Raw genomic sequence first — 23,921 nt, 5'->3', positions numbered from 1 at the left:
GCAACACATCTTTGCATCATCAAAAAGATAGTCCACAGCATAGATGAATGTAATACATCTTAAACTAATATTCCACCACAGTCTGTAACTCCAACCCTAGGGAATTCAACTCCTTCTGCTCTTCACTGGCATCAGGCACACACGTGATACACTGTGTGTAGGCAAACCACCCATGCTTACAAAATAAATGGTTTTTTAAATTTTACTTTTAATATTAATTTTGTATCTTAGCACTTTGCAGAAAATGCTTATCCTAGAAGTTTTCTGGTAGAATCTGTAGGATTACTATGTACAGACTCATGTCGTAAATAATATTATAGCCTTCCTTTCCTGTTTGTACCCCTTTTATTTCTTTCTCTTGTCTTACTATTCTAGCTAAGACTTCAGACTTCCTGAATAGGAGTGGATACAGTGTACACCCTTGTCTTGTTCCTGATTTTAGTGAAAATGTTTCGTTTTCTTCCTTTCAGGTCTAGGTTTGTCATGTCATATGTGTCCTTTATGATACTGAGACATGTTCCCTCCATTCCTAGTTTTTCCATAGTTTTTGTCATGAAGGAATGTTGAATTTGCCAAAGGCCTTTTCTGCATCTATTAAAGCAGTCATGTGATCTGTGTCCTTGAGTCTGTTTATGTAATGCATTATGTTTGTTAAAAACATCCTTGAGTCTCTGGAATGAAATTAATTACCTTGATTATGATGGTCATTTTTGATGTGTTCTTGAACTTAGTTTTTAAATGGTTTAAAAAAAATGTGTCTCTGACCAACAGGGATGATTTTTTCTTTTCATTGTTTTTTTTTTCTGATTTTGATGTAATTTCATAAAATGAATTTGGTGATCTTCCTGAGTCAATTTTTCTTTCATCGATTGTATTGTTTCTACATGCCTTACTCTTTTTTTTTTTTAATGGCCCTTCCTTGTGTGTGTCAGAGGACCAATTGCATGGGTCAGCCCTAGCTAGCATCACTTTGGCAAGCAGCTTTGCTTACTGCGCCATCACCGACCTGCCTTGTTCCTGATTCTTTCTTTCCATCAGCTCTCTTCGGGTTTGGCTTGTTCTTGTTTTCTCAGGGACTTAAGTACATCATTGAGATTTCTCTTTCTCTTTTTCGGTGTGGGCTCTTAGAGCTATGCATTTCTCTCTTTCATTATATCTCACAGGTTTTGGTATGTTTTGTCTTTATTTTTGTACAGTTTAAGAATTTTTAATTTCCTTTTTAATTTCTTCAGTGGACTCTTTATTCAGCAATGCGTTCTTTAATTTCCATCAGTTTCTATTTTCTGTAGCTTTTCTTGCTGTATATTTTTAACTTTATTTCCTTGTGATCAGATAGAATACAAAAGGCTACTCTCATTTATATTTGTTAAGTCTTGCTTTTGTTCTAGCATTATCTGTTTTAGAGAAAGTTTAGAGCAGCAAGTTGAGAAGAATGCAGAATACTGCAATATTTGGGCAGAATGTTCTGTAGAAACTTGTTAAGTCCATTTGATCTATGATACCAGTTAATCAGTTAGAGTGGGTAGTGAAATCACCCAACATTGGAGTGTTAGGGTTAATCTGAAACTTTGTGTATTATATTTTTTTTATGAAAATGAGTGTATTATAATGTCCTCTATAGAGTATTCTTGTAATCAGTATATAGTGACTCCAGATTTGGTTTGAGGTCTATTTTATAAATGTTATCTAATATCTAGATGCTAGATAATATCTAACCAGATATTAGATTAACTATGCTGGAGTCCTGTCGTCTTGTGCAGCTCTCACCAATGCCGTGCACACTGCTCAGATTCTGTGAGAGTCGGTCCCTGAGGGCTTCATGTGCAGCTCTCACCAATGCCGTGCACACTGCTCAGATTCTGTGAGAGTCGGTCCCTGAGGGCTTCATGTGCAGCTCTCACCAATGCCGTGCGCACTGCTCAGATTCTGTGAGAGTCGGTCCCTGAGGGCTTCATGTGCAGCTCTCACCAATGCCGTGCGCACTGCTCAGATTCTGTGAGAGTTGGTCCCCTGAGGGCTTCAGTTCAGAGTTCTGTTCAGATCTGATTCAAGGTTGTTGGTTTTGTTTTTCAGCCTTGCAGTATTTTGTTTGTGTGGTTTCAGTGTATAGTCTTGTGCCTCTGGTCTTACTTTACCAGGGTGTGTGGTTGTGGAGCTGAGGCTGCAGAAGTTCTTTGAAATGCTGTCTTGTCAGCTGTCAATGCCCCAGGGAAAGGACTTCCCCTGGCTTCCTCTGCCATTGCTTCTACCTTGGGTATGATGACACTTCCCCCAGCTGTTGAGAATAGCTGTTACTTTTCTGATTCCCGCCTTATTTCATGCAGAGACTCGGCCCACCCTCATCTTTAGGAGGAGCACACTCTTTGTAGATGTTTTTAATTAGTGCATATTAGTTATGTAAAACAATGGTTCAATCATGAGGTTTTCATAGCACATATAATACACAACCTTTGAAGGAATAAACTGCTAACAGTTATTTTATGTATATCTTAAATTGACATCTAGAGAATATCTATTTAGTTGGTAATTGCCTACAGAAAATAACTTTTGGATCAGTAGTAATTGACAAAATGTGTCTTCTAAAATTACATAAAATCTTTGCTATAAGGTTAATCCATGGCATCTGTATTGGGACTGATCAAAAAATCCTTGTCTTGTTTTGTTTGAGAACAGGCACCCCTACTTGCTGGAAACATTTTGGGGCTAGCTCTCAAGCAAGAACCTTTACTGAAACTGTAGGTGACAATACAGTTTATAGAAATGCAATGTCAGTGGACGGACTGGAAAATTTTAACTACAGTAGAAAATTCCTGAACTGTGGTATGAGCAACAGGCCTTGGAGGGAGACAAAGCTTTTTAATGGAAAGTTTAGTCAGCACTAGAAGTTATATGAAGATTTAAAGTAATAAGTGTTTGCATCTGCACAGCAGCTTGACTTTGCTTGAAGCAACATTTACAAGATGCCCATAATTGTAATTCACATTGAATATCTTCTTTTTTTTTAAACCTGTCTCACTTGGGTTTTGCTATCCACTTGCTTTCTGTTGTTTGTTTGTTTGATTACTTTTTATGATAGTTAGGGATTAAATTCCAGTTCTTTCATATGTTAGGAAAGTCATCTACCACTGAGCCTCATCAATTACAAAATCATAAAATTAAATTTCTAAATAAACATAAAACAGGAAGAAAAAAGTGCCTATGTAAATGACAAGATCCTATTTAGTAAACCATCACAAAATCAGACCAACTAAAACATTTTATATGAAGCAGTATTGGGGGCAACTCAGAAATTATAAAGACCCCTTATATGCTCGTTGAAAAGATTGTCGTCATCTGTTTAGAATTCAGACTCACATGGCCTAAAGAGATGAAACTTAGCACCGGGCTGACGTAAAAGGATATTCTATAGGAAACAGTAAGTCGTTCCGGTCCATTCTTTGTCCTCTACCAACCAGTGACAACTTAGTGCAAGGAGGCAAGATGCGCATAGTTAGCAGCAGGTTCTCGTTGTTGTTGTTGTTTGCCTAAAATTCCTTGTGCTGCACAAGAACCGGCGACTTTTTCAGTGGTTTGGTAATCATACCTTCCAAAGCCCACCAAAAGTATATGCCCAGTTCCTCTCCACATCCAGACAAGCCCAAAGCTTTAGTCTTCCACCAGATGCATGTTCCGAGTCCTACATCCATATGCAGCATATCAAGCAGGAGTCATTTTTACCATAAGCAGTGTTGCCTGGGGTTTGTTAATCCATAGTTGATAAAGTTAATTTGGGAGAAGGAAGAGAGAATGACATCTTGGCTACCTTCAGGGGAAAAGACTCTTAACAGCACAGATGGTCGCAGAGGAGATACCACTTACAGATTTGAAGCACTAGAATTGATAATGGTATGACTCAGCCTTATGAGATTAAATGTCCTACTTCCCAGGACTCTGAGTAAGGATACATAGGTCTCTCACCCTTGATTAGAAAGGTTCCTTAGAATCAAAGATTCCAGTCAGAGAATGCATCTGTTAAGTTGCTTATTTTTTCCTGAGCATCTACCACCAATACCCAGGTTGTTTATATGCAAAATCACAGCATTTCTATGCAGTCAGTAACATAAGAAATTAAACAGCCTTATATTTTGAAAGTCCATTTAAAGGATAAGAATTTTTTGAAACCCAAACCTGTTATGTGGTCATCAATGATGAAAGGTAAGCTAGAAACAGAAAAATGGGGCAACTCAGACTTCTTATATCTTCAGTTGTGAGCCTTGCCTTTAACTGCTGCGCCATCTTTCCAGCCCAGTTCTTGTACCAGAGGGTTTATAAGGAACAACTGCTTTTAAAAGAAGTTAGAATGGCTGGTGATAGAAAAGCTGTAATTAGCTTAGCAAGCATGAGACCATATATTCAATCCCCCAAACTGAAAATAAATCCATCAATTAAAAAAAATAATTAAAAAGGAGTTGGAAATTCTAAGAGGAGAGAAAGAGCAGGAGTATCTTCACATTGTTTGGAACGTGGGCATGTTACCTTCCTAGAACAGTGAAAGTTCGTTGCACTTGAACCCCAGTTCTGCCTTCCTTGTGTTAGTGATAACATTTAGCTTCCCCATTCCCAGCACGCAGAGAAGGCTCTTTGACAGGATGGGACGGAAGTGGACAGTATGGGACGGAAGTGGACAGTATGGGACGGAAGTGGACAGTATGGGACGGAAGTGGACAGTATGGGAAGAAGCTAGAAATCTACGGAGAATTGTGAGAAGAGCTTGTCGACACTATTCTTAGTATCAATATGAGTTCTCAAGAGTGTATTCTAGTAATTCAAGGTTAGTTTAACCACATTTACAAAATAAAGAAAAGAATCACATCCATCTTAACAGATACAGAAAAGAGTACTTGCCAAAATTGAGCACCATGATTCTTAGCAAAGTCTTAATAGCCTGGTGTTCCTTTGCTTTGATAAAGGACCCCTTAGCCCTTGCCTGGAACTGAAGCAAGCGCGTTCACACTCACTGATGTGTCACCTTATATTAGAAAACTGAGATGTTACATAGAATATGAGATTGGTATAGAAACAGCCATGTAGTTTTATATGTAAGCAGTAAACATGAAAACTAACATAGTTCCATTTTAAACAGAAGTTTGGAAAAAAAACCCATGGATTACTTAGAAATAAATTAGTGAAAGATGCTAAAAATCTTTATAGTACTGTAATACAATATTGAAGGTAATAAAAGTAGCTTTAATAAATGGAGCGTTAGCTCTATATTTGTAGATTTGAAAATCAAAATTGCTAGTTTTCCCTAAATCAACCTATAAATTCAGTGCCAATTATAATCCTAGCAGAGCTTAAAACAAACCCAGAAAATTGCTTATAGACGTATTTTATTTATTAAAATATTTGATATTTTAAGTATCTAAAATTAAATATAAAATAAAAGTTTATTTTAAAATATATGAAGAGCCTGAAAACACACAAATCTGGGGAGGGATATAAAGCAGATTAATAATAATGGTAATAACACCAACTTTTAAGCTTTACTCTAGAGATTTAATAACTAAGATAGCATAGTCGCCATAGGTCAGATTAACAGATCAGCAGGATTAATCTTGAGAACCCCCCAACCCCTAGTCAGCCGTGTCATTGCAGGATGAACAGCCAATACTTTGCAGTCTAGTGTGTGACTAAGCTGTGACATTTGGTGATTTAGGTCCTTAAGTTCATTTTGAATATACAACGACTTTATGGGAATTTAAACTTATTGGAAGTCAACAACCATCTCTAATAGCCATGAAATAAAAAAGTTAATGAATTAGAATTTAATTTAAGTAAAATTAAAAGTTCCCTTGATAATTAGGAAAACGAGTGAATAATTCATAGATTAGAAAAGAGTAGTCAGGCCTGAAATGGCAACACTTACTTCCAGTAAAACAGTGCTAGGTGTTAGAAATACCAGATGAACATAACATAGCCACAGTTGTTGAATTCCATTTTTGTTTGTTTGTTTGTTTTTCGAGACAGCATTTCTCTGTAGCTTTGGAGCCTGTTCTGGAACAAACTCTGTAGACCAGGCTCACCTCAAACTCATAGAGATTCGCCTGCCTCTGCCTCCCGAGTGCTAGGATTAAAGACATGTGCCACTACTGCCCGGCAAATTCTGGTTTTTTTTTTTTATATTTTAAGTATGTGAGGGTATTTTCTAGGTTCTTGTGTGACTAGCACTCAGCACATATTTGAGAATTATCTTCATTTATACATGCTCTTAAGCCAAGGAAAAGGGGGGTTGAGAGTGGGGAGAGAATGAAACTGGCGGTTGTGTCTTAGGGGTTACAGGAGTTTGAGGCGGAGCAAATCTCAGAAGTCACCACAGGATTAGAGAAAAAGAAGATACGGTGTCCTAAAAGGGAAAAATATTTGCATGATGTGAATGGTTATTTATGCTTATTGAGAAGTCAGGTAAAACTCAAAAGTTATCCTGAATTGTCAATTAGAATTTACATTGGTGAGAGTCAGGCTTGGTGGCACACACATGCAGTCTTAACATCCAGGAGGCTGGGGCAGGAAGATCTGCAAATTCAAGGCAGGCCTGAGCTACATAGTGAGACCCCAACCCCAAAACACACAGATACACACAAGTGCAGCTGCAGAGCATAGTTATGAGGAGGATGAATAAAGGCGTGTGTGGGGAGGGGATGGCTGGAACGTACAGGTACTTGAATGTTGAGGATACTTGAAAAATTACAACATTCTGGGACTGGAGAGATGGCTTTTCAGTTAAGAGCACTTGCTTGCTATTCCAGAGGACTTAAGTTCAGATTCTAGCACCCAAGTTGGGCTGCAGTTCACCACCACTTGTGACTCCAGTCCCAGGGTATTCAACACACTCTTCCGGCTTCAGCAGGTTCTCTCTCTGTGTCTCTGTGTCTCTGTCTCTCTCTCTCTGTCTCTCTCTGTCTCTCTCTCTCCCTCTCTGTCTCTCTCTGTCTCTGTGTGTGTGTGTCTGTCTGTCTCTCTCTCTGTCTCTCTGTCTTTCTGTCTCTGTCTCTTTCTCACACACACACACACACACACATACACACCAAAAAAAAATCACAGATGCCTATGTTTTTTTTAAGGTTTACTGTTTGAGATTAAGAGAGACTGGCCACACCACATGGAATAATGGTTGAGGGACTTCTATTTGAGGGGGAGCTACTCAGTCATATATATGAGCCACTGGGAGGAACAGTTGGCGAGGGTGCAATTGAAGATGTAAGGATAATAAATGTTCAATAGCAGCTTGCCTGCCTGAAGCAGCCTCTGCCTTCCTTCCGCATTAGGATTTGCTGTGGGATTGAAAACAGCATTGCTAAACCTGTTAGATGTATCCATAAATCAAATATTTACAGGCTTAAGCCTTTGAGGAAAGTGACATCCTTGTGACCTTCATCTGTGCCAGGAAGTTGAAGTGTTACTATTTTGGGCAATCTTAAAATAAGATACATTGCTACTAAATCTAGTATACTTAAGAGAAGAGTGAGGATGATGTAAGATTCTCAGGTATGCCCCGGCTCTAGGCGGTTTATCCTCTAATTCATCCCCCCAGGGTTCTTAAAAAGAAACAGCCACCTACTCTTCATGCTGCCTCCCCAATCTCCCCTTTTTCAGTATGATAATCTGTTGCTCAATTTCTTTTTTAAAAAAACTTCTAACAGTAAAGAAAAGTCATAAATTGTTCGACCATTTTTTTTCAATTGCCCGCCCCTAATTTCATTTCCCTGTGTTGCACCCATGTGAAGCAGGTGAAGACCCATACATTATTACAGGTACTTGCTCTGTGAGTTTATTGCTGCTCAGTTTGAGCAGCAGCGGAGGGTAGAATTCTTTTCTGTTCTACTACATAGCATTGTTAATATTCTCTAAATATGTAAATTTCCAGAAAAATAAGACTTTAATAGGTAATAAATTATTGCATAAATGTATTGGGCCAGTGTGGTTTCCTGGGAACATCTTGCCTTAAAAAAAAAAAAAATTCCAGTAACTCTTTGTTGCAAATTTTACTGCAGCTTTTAGCTTTATCTAATTATAAAAAGAAAAATTAACTATAGGTGATTTGGAAGAAAGAAAGAGGTTATCAGAAGGGTAACTATGTAACAAAGCTAGGTATCTCTGGCTGTAGACCATGTGGCAACTGCCAGTTGGATCGTTTTCATGGGGAGTTTCACAGGTTGTTCCCAGCAAAGTGGCTCCTCTCTACAGTCGCCCTGAGCACAGCCGGTTTGTAAAGTACACCGTGCATCTTGCAGGGGCTGCCCACAGCTCTCAGAGCAGAGTTCACGGTTTCTAGTTGGGTAACAGTAACGTTCATGACTGAACATTCGCCAGCCGCATCATATTACCCTTTCCACCCCTGGCACGAGCCCCAAACATCTCTAGTTCCTCGAATATGTCAGGTTCCTTTGCCTCCCTTTATGTTCATGGAGTGTCCTCCATTTCCTCTTTTTGTTTTACGGTAATAATAATAATAATAATAATAATCATCTTTGGCCTTGTTTTAGCTCAAATGTAAGGAAAATTCCAGGAAATGGTCTAAGCTTAGTCCATTAGTCTTGTAGTCTCACTAAGTGTTAGTGCAGTGTGACCTTTTGTGACATTCATCATGCAGTCAGTATGCCTTACTCATCCGCCGTCCCCTAAAATATCAGACATGAGAGCACGAGCTCAGGCAGTAGAGGTATTTAATAAAACATTATTAAATTTGCTGCTGCTTTGAAGATTTAAGTTTGGATTAACATTTATTTGTATTACACATAAGGAACATTGGTAGAGATAATCATGATTACCTTTCCAGTCCATTACTAGAAGGACAATTTGTCATTTATGAAAACAGAAAAAATTGCTTGTGTTGTTAATGAAGCAATGGTCACCATTGATTTTAAATATTACTAAAAGTTTGCTTAGAGGGAAGAACTATTTAAAATGTTCAGAAAAGTTATGATGTAAATAATATAGTTTCACAGGAGACTCATTTTGATAAAATTTGAACATACTCCATTTTGTACCTAAAACTCCATGGAGCAATATTCATATCTTAATTCAATGATTAAGCCCCATGATTCTTCAGTATTTTACCACACTCTTATGAGATACTTAATTGGTGGTGGATTTATGCTCTTTGAGATTAGATTTATAAATATAAAATAATTTAAAATGCCCTCGCTATATAAAAAAAAACTGTAAGCCTTTGAGTGCTATTTAAAATTTTCAACCAAGTAATCACACATTTGGAAAGATAGACAAGTAAACAATTGTAATATGTAGATGAAGCACACATTAGCAGTAGCACCGCGGGCTGTTTGTGAGGACTGGTTGATGACATATGTAAAGCCTTTCTTACTGCTAATACAGTTCAGCTGCTGGCAGTACTTGTTTCTCCTTGCTCAGTTTTTTCAAAGTGAAAAATATATCATTTCTCAAGATTATAAAAATTACACAACTAGCAATAAACAAAAAAGTCACTTTGACATTGCTACTCCTCCAACTCATTATGCTTTTACAAAAATTACTATGTTACAATGATTAGTGGGCAGGAAAGGATGTATTTGTGAATTTGTGAATAAATTTTCCTACTGAATTGCCCTTACCTGAGTTCCAGGGTAAGAGTTAAAGTCATTAGCCCAGTGGGCTGAAGAGATGACTCAGTGCCTTAGAGCAGACGCCCTTCCCAGTGACCAGGTTCCCCAGAACCACATCTGGAGGTTCCCAACCATGTAACTCCAGGTCCAGGGAGTCTGATACTGTCTTTAGGACTTTGTGGCCTTTTGCATTGACCTGGGCATACATGCATGTGCACGCGTACTCACACACACACACACACACACACAGTTAAAATAAGTCTTCAGTTCTCTTTCTTGGATATTTTTAGCACAATACGGGCTTGAGAGATGAGTTAGTGGGGAAAGGCACTTGCTGCCAAGCCCAGGGTCTGTGTTTAGTTCCAGGGGTCCACATGATAGAAGAGTTGTCCTCTGCAAGTTGTCCTCTGACCTCCACCAGTCATGCCATGACATCTACCCTACCCCCCAGTAAATAAATGTAATAAAGTTTCTGTTTTTAAAAAATAATTTATTTTTATTTTATTTGCATTGGTGTTTTGCCTGCATGTATGTCTGTGTAAGGGTGTCAGATTTTGGAGTTACAGATAGTTGGGAGCTGCCAGATGGGTGCTAGGAATTGAAGCTGGGTCAGTGCTCTTAACTGATGAACCATCTCTCCAGCCCACTAAACTTTTTATTTTTAAGTATGAGCATGATAAAATAAAGGAAAATATTTTTTAGTCAGACACAAGTCTGCCCCTTTCACTGCTATTCAGATAGGGTCATAGAGTTGAGTTGGGTTTAATTGTGCTTTTTCCGTGTTTTCAATAGTTTATTTTTATTATCCAAAGCAGTTTTATTCATACAAAATATATTTTCTCATTTGGATAAGGGAAGTTGATAAGCCTATTGGTTTTTCTGTATGAATTTTGTGCATAGGCCTCTTAATATTTCTGAACGCCTAACGTTCTGGGAGTCACTCATTAAGTATGCTTCAGTGTTTTATTGGTGTCTTTGTAGGATATAAATTCTCTGGGGACAATACCATATCTGTTTTAATCCTTCTGTTCCAAGCAAAAGCCTTGCTACAGACTGACAAATATTTGTTCAAAAAATAAAATAAGTGTGTGAAAGCAATCATATTACAAACGTATTCTTTGATTTGGTTCAATTAAAATTTATTGTGTGTGTCCTTAGAGTTATAGTGCTAAAGAACAGTTGTATTGATAGTAAATTTATGCTGCTGTATGTTTCTGTTTCCTTCATTTTGTCTGCATCTGTTTGGTTTCTCTTCATTCTCTTAGGCTTACGTTTGGAAATGCTAAGAACTAAACAGCTGGCCCTAGTGAGGCCTTTGTATTTTGTTTCTGATTCCTGTATAAAAACAGTTTGTAGGAGGAGGAGATAGCAGCTACTCCCCGATCTGAACCTTTCTTGCTGATTTTCAGCATAGCAGAACACGAAGAATGGCTTTGTACTTTATTCAGATAGATATGGTCTTAAAACCTTTGGTTTAAATTAAGAATTTTGCAAGACAAATAGTGACTGACTCCCTGAAGGTGTTTATTATTTCTAAGAGCTGTTGAAGTCAGGTATAGACTTCCTAACATTAGTTACTGTTACTGTTACTGCTTAAGTCAGGTATAGACTTCCTAACATTAGTTACTGTTACTGCTACTGCTGAAGTCAGGTATAGACTTCCTAACATTAGTTACTGTTACTGTTACTGCTACTGCTGAAGTCAGGTATAGACTTCCTAACATTAGTTACTGTTACTGCTACTGCTGAAGTCAGGTATAGACTTCCTAACATTAGTTACTGTTACTGCTACTGCTGAAGTCAGGTATAGACTTCCTAACATTAGTTACTGTTACTGTTACTGCTGAAGTCAGGTATAGACTTCCTAACATTAGTTACTGTTACTGTTACTGCTGAAGTCAGGTATAGACTTCCTAACATTAGTTACTGTTACTGTTACTGCTGAAGTCAGGTATAGACTTCCTAACATTAGTTACTGTTACTGCTACTGCTGAAGTCAGGTATAGACTTCCTAACATTAGTTACTGTTACTGTTACTGCTGAAGTCAGGTATAGACTTCCTAACATTAGTTACTGTTACTGTTACTGCTGAAGTCAGGTATAGACTTCCTAACATTAGTTACTGTTACTGCTACTGCTGAAGTCGCGTATAGACTTCCTAACATTAGTTACTGTTACTGTTACTGCTACTGCTGAAGTCAGGTATAGACTTCCTAACATTAGTTACTGTTACTGCTACTGCTGAAGTCAGGTATAGACTTCCTAACATTAGTTACTGTTACTGTTACTGCTACTGCTGAAGTCAGGTATAGCCTTCCTAACATTAGTTACTGTTACTGCTACTGCTGAAGTCAGGTATAGACTTCCTAACATTAGTTGCTGTTACTGTTTTGTGTTTATTAACATAGTAATCATGCTACTAATAAAAATGTTAACAGTAAAATATGACTACAGTAATGTCCAGTTATTTACGTTTGTTATAGCTCATCAAAGTAACATTTCTGAGTGTATCTCTTGATTAACCTCACATCTCCTGTCTGGTTTTGGTAACAGCATGCTTCTACTGCTCTTTAGCCAAGTGTCCTGACCTTACCTTTGTCTTGACTGGCTTCTGTTTTCAGAGATTGTAAACCAGTTGAATGCTCTGAGCAGCTTAGATGAAGATCCAGATGACTGCATAAAGCGAGCACATATGCCTTCAGCTAGATCAGCCAGTTCCTCTGAAGGTCTAAAGCTTTACTCCTCCTGCTCCTGTTGCCTGTTTCCTGTGACTCGTTTGCTCTGTCTGCTGAGCTGTCAGCTTTGTCCTTGTCTAATTTCTTGAATGTTCTCTGTGGTAATTTGTAGTGCACCACCAGACAACAAGATAACAGACCTCATCCTTAACAAGTTAGTTAGCAACGTCTTGATGAGTTATTCTAATCACCTGAGTATTCTTAATCACATAGTGTGTTTCTTCTTTATTGAACTTGCTATTATACATACACTTAGTATTTGCATCTTTGTTTACAAGTCTGTTCAGCACTCAGAAATCAAATTTGGCTGACATAGGACATTTCTTTACTGTAGTTCATTTTCTGATGTAATTCCCATGTTAAATATGTACCTTCTGGTTTATTTTCAAATGTTGGTGTACTACAAAATACTCGAATGGCATGCTGCCACTTATAAAATACTGTCTTATTATTTGCAGGTATTATTAATGTGAATTTTAATATTACCAGAACTTATGATTCATTATATCTGTGATGAACTTCACACATGCATTTATTTTCAGAACTTATCAACACACTTAACTTTTTGGATGATACACAAAAGGACTTGGCCACTGTGAATACAAATCCATTTGATGAACCTGATGTAACAGAATTAAATCCATTTGGAGATCCTGACTCAGAAGGTAACATGTCTGTTTATAAAAAATCAATTTAAATGTTTATCCACCTAAATAATTTTTCTCTTCTTAAAAATGTATGTATGTATGTATTCTTTTCTCATATAGTACATCTAGACCGCATTTCTCCCTCCCTCCTCTCCTTCCTATCCCTCATCCCACCTCCTTTCTACCCTAGATCCACTCCTCTATTTCCCGTCAGAAAAGAGCGTGACCCCCAGAGATGTCAGCCCAACATGACATAACACGTTACAGTGAGACTAGGCTCATACCCTCATACCAAGGCTTGACGAGGCAACCCGAAAGGAGGAAAAGGGTCCCACAAGCAAATCATTTTTCTTACCAAGTCATCTTAAACTCTTAATGCTTGAATAAGGGCTGTTGAAGAAGTGAGACTCGTTTAATTAAACTCCTTGCTCAGAGTAAACGCAAGGATGATTGACTACTGTCTACATCTTCATGACTGCTCTCATGAAATCTTCACTTGCTTTCAATTGCTCTGGGACCGGCTGGATGGAAACAGTGTTTCACCTTCAGGAACCGCTCCTTCCACTCCTTCAGGGCCTTGTCATTTCGTGGTCTTTCTCTTCTAGGCCTTTCTCACTTCACTCCCAATTTGTCAGTCTAAATTAGTGAAGTTTAATTTTGTTTGTGAGCTATAGATTATGACATATTTAAAATATTAATAACTTACGTTAAATTTATAGTAAGTCTCAGGCAATAAGTTCTAGCACCGTTTTCTATAGATTAGATCTCTAAGGCTTGAAGGAGTGAGGTGACGTGACCTTGACCTCTGCGGCCCCTCCATCTTGTTGTTTTTTTTTTTATCTTATTTTGTTTATTTTTCTGAAATGGGCTCTCCCGGCTAGAACTTAGAGTTTAGGCTAGAGTGACAGCCCCGGGGATCTGCCCGCCTCCAGTTCTTAGCCCCTGCACACATCAGCAGTTCTGTATTAATGCTGCCATGTAGACGCTGGGGATCCAGACCCAGGCCCTCGTGATTACACAAGCACTCACGACTGAGCCTTCAAGTTACTTCTCAGAATTTCAATAATGGACTTTTGGTTTCTACTTAATTATGTTGTTAGAATTGTCTGGCATAATTTAAATTACTTTTAATATACTATATTCTTTGGCTTGCTCTACTCTAGAAACCCCCTATTTTTATCACCAAAACTGTGTTCAAATTTGTTTTCAAATTAAAGTTGAGTGTTTTAAAAGTGAACTTAGTATAACACATTTGTGTGTTTACCTTCGTGATTTAATTCTCCCTCTCACGCTTGTTCTCTTCAGAACTAAGGACTGGACCCAGGACTTCGTGCTTGCTAGGCAAGCTCTCTACCACTAAGCTAAATCCCCCGCCCCACCAAGCATGCTTTTAATACAGTACTTCAACTTGGTTTCTCTATGGTGTTCTTGTTCATTATATTGGTTCTAAAAGGTTAAGGTTGGAACTGGATATAGCATAGCTCGGTGATAGAATGAATGCACACGGCCCTGTCTTCACCCCCACCTGCTCTCTCCAGCAGCAGTGTATGAGTATATGTTGTTTACAGTCCAGAGGGAATGTATTGATACCTAGATGGTGTATTCTGGGATAGATACCAATCCATTTTTATGTTCTATTAAAAATCAAATTTACTCTGCTTTAATTTGCGATGGCAAGCTCTTGTAGTGAGATAAACAGTAATCCTGCACTCCCAAGTAGTTTAAAACTTTGGAAGTTTCTGTGCTATCACAGCAGTCTTAGACCCTTCGCACGCTGCCGTGAGGAAGACTGGAGAGAACACACAGGGCCGAAGATCATGAGCTGCTCCTGCAGAGGACCCTTCTTCATTCATAGCACTCATCTCAGGAGACTCACAGTCACGTGACTCCGGCCTTATCGTGCACGAATGCACGTGCACACATATGTGCATGCGTAATTTAAAACAAGATCAGTCTTTTAAGGCTGTCATGAGCGATTAGCAATCTCAAGAGGCAGGGTTCAAAAGTTATCATCCTAAAGAAGTAAGCAGAAATCCTACAATTTACGTTTTGTTGAGCTTCAGGGTTCCTTAGCTCTTCAACAATATATTCTTGTTTCATTAATGCTTTGTACTCTCAGCCTTGTAGTTCATTAATTCAAGACGCCTATTTTTGACAACATTAAAAATAGAGGCTATCATATGCTGTGAATTTAACCTGACTTTTGTGTTGTTTTATAGAGCCAGTCACTGAAACAGCATCAGCTAAAAAACACGAAGAATCTTCTTATAATAACAGCTGTAATCCCTTTAAAGGTGCGCAGACTCCACAGCATTTGAACCCATTTGATGAGCCCGAGCCCTGTGGAATTATCAAGGACTCTCCACCGCAGCCCACAAAAAGGAAAGCCCTGAGACCCGTGGACATGAGCAAGTACCTCTATGCTGACAGCTCGAAAAGTGAGGACGAGCTGGACGAGTAAGCACACCTGTCTCCTTTGCTCTGATCGCAGCTCAGCTATGTTGTAGCGTAAGGAAGCCCTCTGGAGTCTAACCAAGTGGTCAGCAATGTTTATACACATTGCATAACTCACCCTGCTTCCAGAAATGCCTTTGAGAATCCTTTTTCAGTAAGATCCTGTCTCTTTTACAGAGATTTGGGGGGCGGGGGAGGGTGTATTTCATACATGAGTACACTGTGTTTACATCACTTCCCCTTCACTCCTCTCTCAAGTTCATGTCCTCCTCCTTTATAATTACACACACTCAAGACCAACAACAAACCAAAAGAAGAAAGGAACCCTACTGAGCCTGATTCATGCCGACTGCATACACATGAGCTGATCACTCTTGGGGCTTGTCTCAGTGGGAAGTTAAACTTGCCTCCTTCCTTCCCTCCCTGAGTTGCCATTGACCAGGGTGGCTCCTTGTGAACCTTTCCTCCATCCATGTTGAATGTCTACTGGCTGGTCTTGTGTAGGCGACAGTGCTGTTGCAGGTTTGTGGGCCCAGCCCCTGCCATGTCCAGGGGGCAGTCTCTTGCAACTGGTCATTAGAAGTTTCTTACTTTTTCATTAAGGTGTATATCTGTCTTCCCTAAAGCGACAAATACAGGAGAATGGTGATGGGATCTGGTTGGAATTCCAGTTGTGTTTTCTCAACTAAACTCTATTATAAATGACGTTTAGATGTTTTTAATTGAAATTTGTAGGCATTTACTTCAATTCTCTTACAGTTCTGTTGGGGAACCATGGAGTCATATATGGTAGATGAGAAGACTTGTTCAGACACTTGACGGCATACTGCCAACATTTCTCAGTAAGAGACCACTATGAGCCAAGTGTAATAAGAGCTGGCGTTTTACTCAGCTCAGGATGGAGATAAGAGGGAGCTGTTCATATCACACCCTGGCATTGCATGTGACAATGCTGAGGACCCTGAGTGCATTTATAGAGCAACAACCAAACTTAATTTCACTGTGAAGCAATAGCACAGACTAGATTTAGCATCCTATCTTAAGCAACTAAAAATGGAATAAAATATTTAAAACAGTACTTTTGAGACATTGAACAAAAACTGCAGGGGATAATAATCCACAAGAGAACAGAAAAAAGTGGGTCCCACAGGTGTCCTTCAAGCTCACATTTGGAAATATTTACAGTCTTTGGGGGGTTAGAAAAATTCACACTGTTCCAGAAAAATCTCCCTAAATTGGGGACACATAGTTTGGATTTACAGAGATGTCACCATCGTTAATAAACCAATGTGGTAAAATCTGCAGATTGAGCAGCAGAGAAGAGAATTTCAGAGCTCTGTAGAGGGTTCTTCCTCATCCTTAGCTGAGTGTTGATTGGAGCATACGTGTGAGTAAATTGTCCATGAACACTTAGTTATGGGAGATTTTTTAGGATGGAGCATAGTCTGTTTCTCCACTGAGCAGACAGGATGGTTTCCTAAAACATAGGACATGAGGTAGAATGCTTAGACATGCCTCTTGGGTAGCCAAGTTAGCCGACACTACAGATCTCTCTGCTCTCCCCAAAAGCCTAATGGCAGGGGCTGAAGAATCTGACTAACTTTAAGTAAGTTAAATGAACTGTGTTTCACAGAAGCCTAAAAATATTTAAGGTAGTAAGCAAAATACCCAAAATACAATTTTCATACTGACAGGCAAATTTATCAGGCACATAAAGAAACAGGAAGACCCTACTATAATAGTAAGAAAACAGAGTCACTGGATATGGATACAGAGACGGAATAGAAGATGAAACTAATAAGTACAGTAAAGTATCATAAATACATTCTATAAGTTTGAGAAGGAAGTGTACATTTAATTTACAGAGATGAAATTTATAAGGTGTCTAAAGTGTGTGTGTGTGTGTGTGTGAGAGAGAGAGAAAGAGAGAGAGCGCGTTTTGATGTCATGTTAAATGCTGTACAGAAGGAAACATTTATTTTAATAGGAACAAGGTCTTATAGTTCTGTTATAAGAAATATGGCACATGAGTCATTCCTTGCCTGGAGTGCTTGGGCTTAGGGGTTCTTTGAAGTAAATATTTGGTGGGGGACAGAGATCTTTAAAATATTTAATCATAAATAATATAAACAGTAATGATGTGCTTACTTGAAGTAGATGTCTGCTTTACTTGGAAAAATGAACATTAGTCATTAACATTTAAATATAGGGAAAAACTATTATTTCTTTAAAATAGTAGAGGTAAGTTGAAATGACCATGATTGAAAAAAACTTAATTTGATAAAACAAAATTTGGAAATTTGATTTGTGTATGGGGAATAATATAACCCCTCTGCTGTAGGACGGTCAGCTCTCATTATTAGAACTGTGTACCTGTAGAAGTTGCATTTTCCAAAAGACATTATGTCAGTTGTTACCATGGAGCAACAGTAAATGTCTAGAAAGCACATCAAGCTAGCAATGATTGGGAAGGTAGGCACTTAGAGAAAAGCTTAAGGGAACTGTAATGACCAACTTTAAATATTTTGAGACTTTTGTTTGCTAAAATGAGGAATTTGATTCTTTTTGTGTTGTTTTGGAACTGCATTTCTAGATCATTTCCCATTTTACACACGCAGATATCTGCAGGTACACACACAGGTACACACGTGTATACCCATGCACAGGCACACATACACACGGAGAGCTGAGAAAGAGATTCTTACATGAGCTTTATGGCCCTGTGGCTACATTTTGAGAACACTCACATCCTCAAGTCCTTACAATTACAACATAAAAACCATCTTATTCCAAATCCAGATCAAAAAATTGGCTCAAGTTTTTATGCTTGTTTTCTTTGAACAGCTAATGTGTGATCGAAATGAAGTTTCTCATGGGTGGTGTAGGTGCTGAGTAATAGCCACACACCTAGAGTACTTGAGTGTAAATGCAAACTTTAAGTATTCAGTCATTCCGAGATGCATGGCTATTACATAACACACATACACACCCTGCTGTCTCCTCTTAGCAAATTAAGGAGACAGCAGTGTTTACTTAAACTTTTTAAATGCCTTTGTAAAAACTAAAGTCAGAATACTAGGTGTTTCCTTTTAACCAAAGCCAGCCTTTTAAAGGTGTTCTGAATTGCTCAATCGCCTGGGGTTAGTGTGAGAATCCATGAAAAAGCCCCCTTTTAAAAGCATGCACGGAGGTTCTAAAGATTACATTTCCACTAGAAGAACTGAGGTGGCATTTATTTCTTGTCATTTCTCATCTTTTCTCTTGAGAAGTTTGTAGGTATGTTACAATGACACAGATCTTCCATACTATGTTCTAACTTCAGTTATAAACTTGTGACCTTTTACCAAGTCAAAGCTCTGTGACTCATCTTCCATTACCATGTTCTTCTTGTGTCTTGTGACCTAAAATTGTATCGTCCTGGTAAACAGTACCAAGTCCTTTGGTGTGTAAAACGATCTGCAGAGGCCCAGCAATCCGTCAGCGCCAGAGAAGGCGTGTACTTTGGCTGCTCTTTAGTGTGTGTCCTTACACTGAGGGACTGCCCATTGCTCAAGTGTCTGTGTGTCTGACCGGTTGTTAGCTGTTGAGTTTCTGTGACAAAGTGGAAGCTGATAAGGCTTAGTGCATCTGTGACCTTTTAACGATCGTATGCAGTCATTTCTGGTATGATGTGTGTCATTTTTTTAAAAGGTAGTCCCTCACTGAATTTATTCAGCTACATGTCTAATTAATTGTAAACTTTTTTCCTAGTGAAACATAAGCAAAAGAAAAAGACTACAGATTTATTATACTCATACTTTGTATTTTCAGTATATTTTAGTTAATCCTTCATAGAGCTAACCAACACTGGTCATCTTTCTATAACTCCAAACAATAAGTAATAATAATGCCATTTACATTTATGTTTATATTTTACTACTTATTTAACATTTTTTCAGTGGATGGTAAGTTAGTGATATAACTAACCTATTTTTCAAATGCGTAGTACAAAGGTAAAAATTCTTTTTTGTTCAGTGATACAGAGAATGCCAAAATAGACAAACTCTTCTGCCACCCTACGCTCACGCTCAATGACAAGTTTAATAAACTGTTTTAATAGAATTTACAAGATCTTTGGAGCACTACAAAAAGAGCAAATTTGTGAACAAGGGGCATAAGGAGAATTTTACACTGAAAGTACAAAAAATATTTTCAGTAACATCATAGAAGGAAATTCCCTAAATCTAGGAAAAGAGATGCCACTGCAAATGGAACACCAGTAAACAACACCATAAAAGAAACTATCTGCATTCTAAACATGAGATATGAACAACCTGAGAGAGAAGTGAAAGGAAGGGGAGAGGGTCTGATGGCATGTAAAGGCAGGCCCTCAGAGTAGCAGCTTTCTTTTTCCAGTTTTTAAAAATTAAAGGTTGCAGGCCTCCCAGCCCTACTTCATATGCCCACTGCCCCATGCAGCCTAGATGATGAAGCTAGAGTAGTTACCCTTCCCCCACCTTGAGCAGTCACCGCTTCTGCCCTCCTTCCTTCCGTGACCCACCTGGAAGCAAGAGGGTGTCCAGTTCCTCCATACCTGGGGCAGTCGCACAGCTTCCGCCTGCACCCCCAGCTCATGAAGTTAGAGGCCACCCCAGCACACTCTTCCTCAATTGCTCATGAGGATCTATAGAACTGTCACCATGGTACACTGATGAGGCAGAGACTGTGCCCTGGTGCCTTCCCGAGTAAGAGCACCTTCAAATCAATCTGCATCCTCTTATATTCAAAACACGAAATACCCCAGAATACTGAGAGTGGATTTAAAGGAAAGGGGGAGTGGCATGACATATGACATATAAAGGCAGACCCATCAGAGTAACAGCCAGTTTTTCTCCTTTTTTAGGCTTTTAGAACGTGTGCATTCCAATTATTAAAATCATATGAGCAAAAGGTGACACAGTAACTGAGCTGCATTTTAGCAGCTGCAGGAACCTTGGGTTGTCCTGAGCGTCAATGCAGATTTCAGCACACTCCACCAGCATTTCCATTCAGAGTGCCTTCTTTCCCTTCCCTGGCCACCAGGCAGGTGGGAGATGAAGGCCGGCTTCCATTGTCAGCAGTTCTGATGCTTGATGTGAAAGGGGCAGCGCAGTCCTTTAAGCCTGGTCCAACCTCTGTATCCTACAGAGTTGGACTGGTTTGAATGGAAATGGCTCCCAGAGGCTTATTTTTGAATGTGTGGTCCCTGGTTGGTGGAATTGTTTGGGCAGGATTAGGAGGTGTGGCTTTGTTGGAGGAAGTGTGTCACTGGTGGTGAGCTTTGAGGTTTCAAAAGCCCATGCTAGGCCCAGTCTCCTCTGTCTGTCTGTCTGTCTGTCTGTCTGTCTGTCTGTCTCCCTCTCTCTTTCCCATCGACTTAGGGATAAAAATAAGCTCTCGTCCCCTTCTCTACCACCATGCATCTCTGCCTGCTGCCCTCCTCCCTGCCAGGATGGTCATGGACTCAGCCTTTGAAACTGTAAGCAAGCCCCCCCCCCTCAATTAAATTATTTCTTTTATAAGTTGCTTTGGTCGAGGAGTCTCTTCATGGCAGTAGAAAAGTAACTAAGACAAAAGTAAATACCTATAAGAAGTGCTGTAAGAAGGCAATGCTTGTGAAATGTGCAGTGGACATTAGTGGTGCTTGCGTCGATAAGACTCGCCAGCTTGCTTCAGTCTTTTCTTTGAAGGTAGAGGATTTTTCTCTTGCATTTCTATCTTCTTCAGTTTCAACTTATCACCTGTCTCAATTTCGACCATATAGGTTGTCAGACCTGGTTTTGGAAGGAGTGGAGCAGAGGGCATGATGAGAAGAGTTGGATCTGCTCAATACCTGTGACACTGGAATGTCAACAGCTGGGTCTTTCATAGAAGCACCAAAATCCAAGACATGGAAGGGTGCATTTCAAGTTCTCAGAGTCACATCTGTCAGTCCATACTTGTGTATACCACGCTGTCCTACCTGAAAGAGAAGGGAAACTTTCTATGACAAAAGTAGGCTAAAGCAACTTAGGACTCCCAAACCAGCTCTGCAGGAGAGCACTGGAAGGAATAAGCTAGAATCCAACAGTAGGAGAAAGAACCCAGAATGCACAAACTCACAGAGACCAAACATTCGTTGGTCATTAAAAGGAACGTTTAGAGTGCTCCTAGAATTGCATGAAAATGAAAACAGAACATATAAGATCTATGGGATACCATGAAACCTTTCCCCAAGAGGGAACTGTAGAGCTCAAAGTGCCTGCATTTAAAATCATATCATAAACAAGCAATGTAACGATGCACTTTACAGCATTCCAAAAAGGAGAACCAGCCAAACTAAAACTAGTGAACAGCAACAACAACAGAAAAATAAAATCAATGAAAAAGTAAGAATGTTTCATGAAAGGAACAATTAATTCTTTGAAAAAATATACAATATTGACAAACCTTTCTCCAAAATACCCATAAGAGAGAAAAGACCTGTAATAATAAAACCAGAGATGAAAAGGAGAAATGCCAACAGCTATCAGTGTGATACAAAAAGTCATAAGGACATACCCTAAAAATATATTCCACCAAATTAGGAAATCAAAGAGAAATACATGGGTTTCTAAATGTATGCCAAAGTTAAACCAAGAAGAAAAATTTTTTAAATGTATCTATAACAAGGAAGGAAAGTGAAGCAATAGTTTTAAAAAGAAATAGGACAGATTTCCTGACCAAAAACAAAATAAAATATTCAAACCCAGACAAATTTGCGTCAGAATTCTACCAGACTACTAAAGAAACTAAGTGTTTCACAGGTTATTCATAGGGTAGAAAAAGAAGGAGCACTACCAAATCCTTTTTATGAAGCTAGCATTGCACTGACAGCTAATTAGATAAAGACAACAACAAAAATAAATTTGCAGACTAATGCCTCAGATGAACATAGATCCAGAATTCTCCATAGTCTACCTGCATGGCCTTACGCCAGTTCTCACAAGTGTTGCCGTGATGTTCACATTTATACATACATGAAATGGATATAGTAAAAAGTATCTGCAAACTGATTTCAAGAACACTTTAAAAAGATCCTTCATTCCAGAAAAGTTGGCTTCATTCTAGAGATACTGGGATGATTCAACAAAGCCATAGTAGTAAGAACAGCATGGTGTTGGCACAAAAACAAACACAGATCAAGAAAACAGAATATAGAACCCAGAAACAGGGCCATGCAACTATAGACACTTTTTTTTTCCTTCTAAGGACAAAAAATAAAACTCTGGAGAAAAGAATGTCATTGGCAAATGGTGCTGGAAACAGTGGCTATCCTCATGTAGAGTGAAGCCTGCACAAGTTCCAGCTCCAGGGTCGCAGGAAATAAGGCTAACAGTTGAAAAATGGGACCTTGTGAAACTTAAAGGTTTTTATACAGCAAAGAGAAGAGAATCAACAGATGTCAGAAAAATTCTGCGAGCTTTAATCTTCAGAGACTTAATATCTAGAGTATAAAGACTAAGAAGACAGCACAGTCCGTGAGGTAGAGAACTGAACGCACTGTCCTCCAAGGAGAAATACCAATGGCTAATAAATGTGTTTAAGGATGTCCAACATAATTAACCATTGAGGAAGTGGAAATTAGAATTGACTGGGGATTTCCTTTGCCCCCTTCACATGGCTGTTATTAAAGAATCAGATCACAGATGCTGGCGAGGATGTGGGAAAAGAAGGGTCCACATTCTCTGTTATGGGATCATAGTACAGCCACTATAAAGCTCAATATGAGAGTACAGCATAAAAATAAAATAATAACAAAAAACTGCATTTCTATTCTGTTTCATTTTGGGGGGAATCCCAAAAATAGGTGCACTCCCAATCTTTAAAGATGATTTTCCCGAGTTTCTACATAGAGTAGTTTAAACTGCACATGATTTTTTTTTTTTAGGAATTCTCTTTTTCTTTTTTCTAGCTTAAAATTTTAATGATTTTTTTTTTTCAGAATTTCACACAATGCACCCCAATCACATTCACTTCTCATTCTTCCCAGGTCCCTACCCTCAAACCCTTGTGCTCTCCCTGCAGAAAGAAAAAAATACACCAACTCCAATTTACTCATCTACCAACTCCCATAGGCTCCTTAGAGCATTAGTGGCCAACCCCTTAAAGAAGACTGAGTCCTTCTCCACCCCCACCCCTGCCGGAAGCCGTCAGCTGTGAAGCGCTACACTTCAGCATCACCATCACAATTTTAAAGAACTCTCAAATGGCTTCCTGTCTGATCTATTTGGTGTGTGTGGTGGTGGGGGGGGTGTGATGGAGGGAGAGGCGGCCACAGAAGCCTTCAGTGTCTCTCATTCTCAATTTTGAGTCTGTAGTCGGTACCACTGCAGAAGAAGCGTTCCTATAACAGCAGCACTTGGCTTTGGAGGCAGCACAAACCGTGGGTGTAAACAAGGCTTCAACTGCAGCATAGATCACAGACATCAACACGTCACCATCTACAG

At 39.0% G+C, this 23,921-nt stretch overlaps 1 protein-coding gene across 12 annotated transcripts in view; it reads left to right on the top strand.

Annotated features, from left to right (window-relative positions):
* The window catches only part of Ehbp1 (EH domain binding protein 1), a 255,213-nt gene that overhangs the window by 110,093 nt on the left and 121,199 nt on the right, over nt 1-23,921 (top strand). For 4 of the 12 annotated variants that reach the window (XM_075944463.1, XM_075944470.1, XM_075944471.1 and 1 more), the window contains exons 8-9: nt 12,877-12,999; nt 15,276-15,438. In XM_075944463.1, coding sequence (XP_075800578.1) covers nt 12,877-12,999; nt 15,276-15,438 — 286 coding nt within the window. Of the gene's footprint in view, nt 1-12,220; nt 12,326-12,876; nt 13,000-15,200; nt 15,439-23,921 lie in introns of all 12 variants that reach the window. The other 8 variants (XM_075944467.1, XM_075944464.1, XM_075944465.1 and 5 more) reach the window with 3 other exon arrangements.

Source organism: Microtus pennsylvanicus, chromosome 12, assembly GCF_037038515.1.
Source record: "Microtus pennsylvanicus isolate mMicPen1 chromosome 12, mMicPen1.hap1, whole genome shotgun sequence".
NCBI classification, from domain to species: domain Eukaryota; kingdom Metazoa; phylum Chordata; class Mammalia; order Rodentia; family Cricetidae; genus Microtus; species Microtus pennsylvanicus.
Note: the sequence above shows the minus strand (reverse complement) of the source record. Positions and strands in the feature narration are given on the sequence as shown.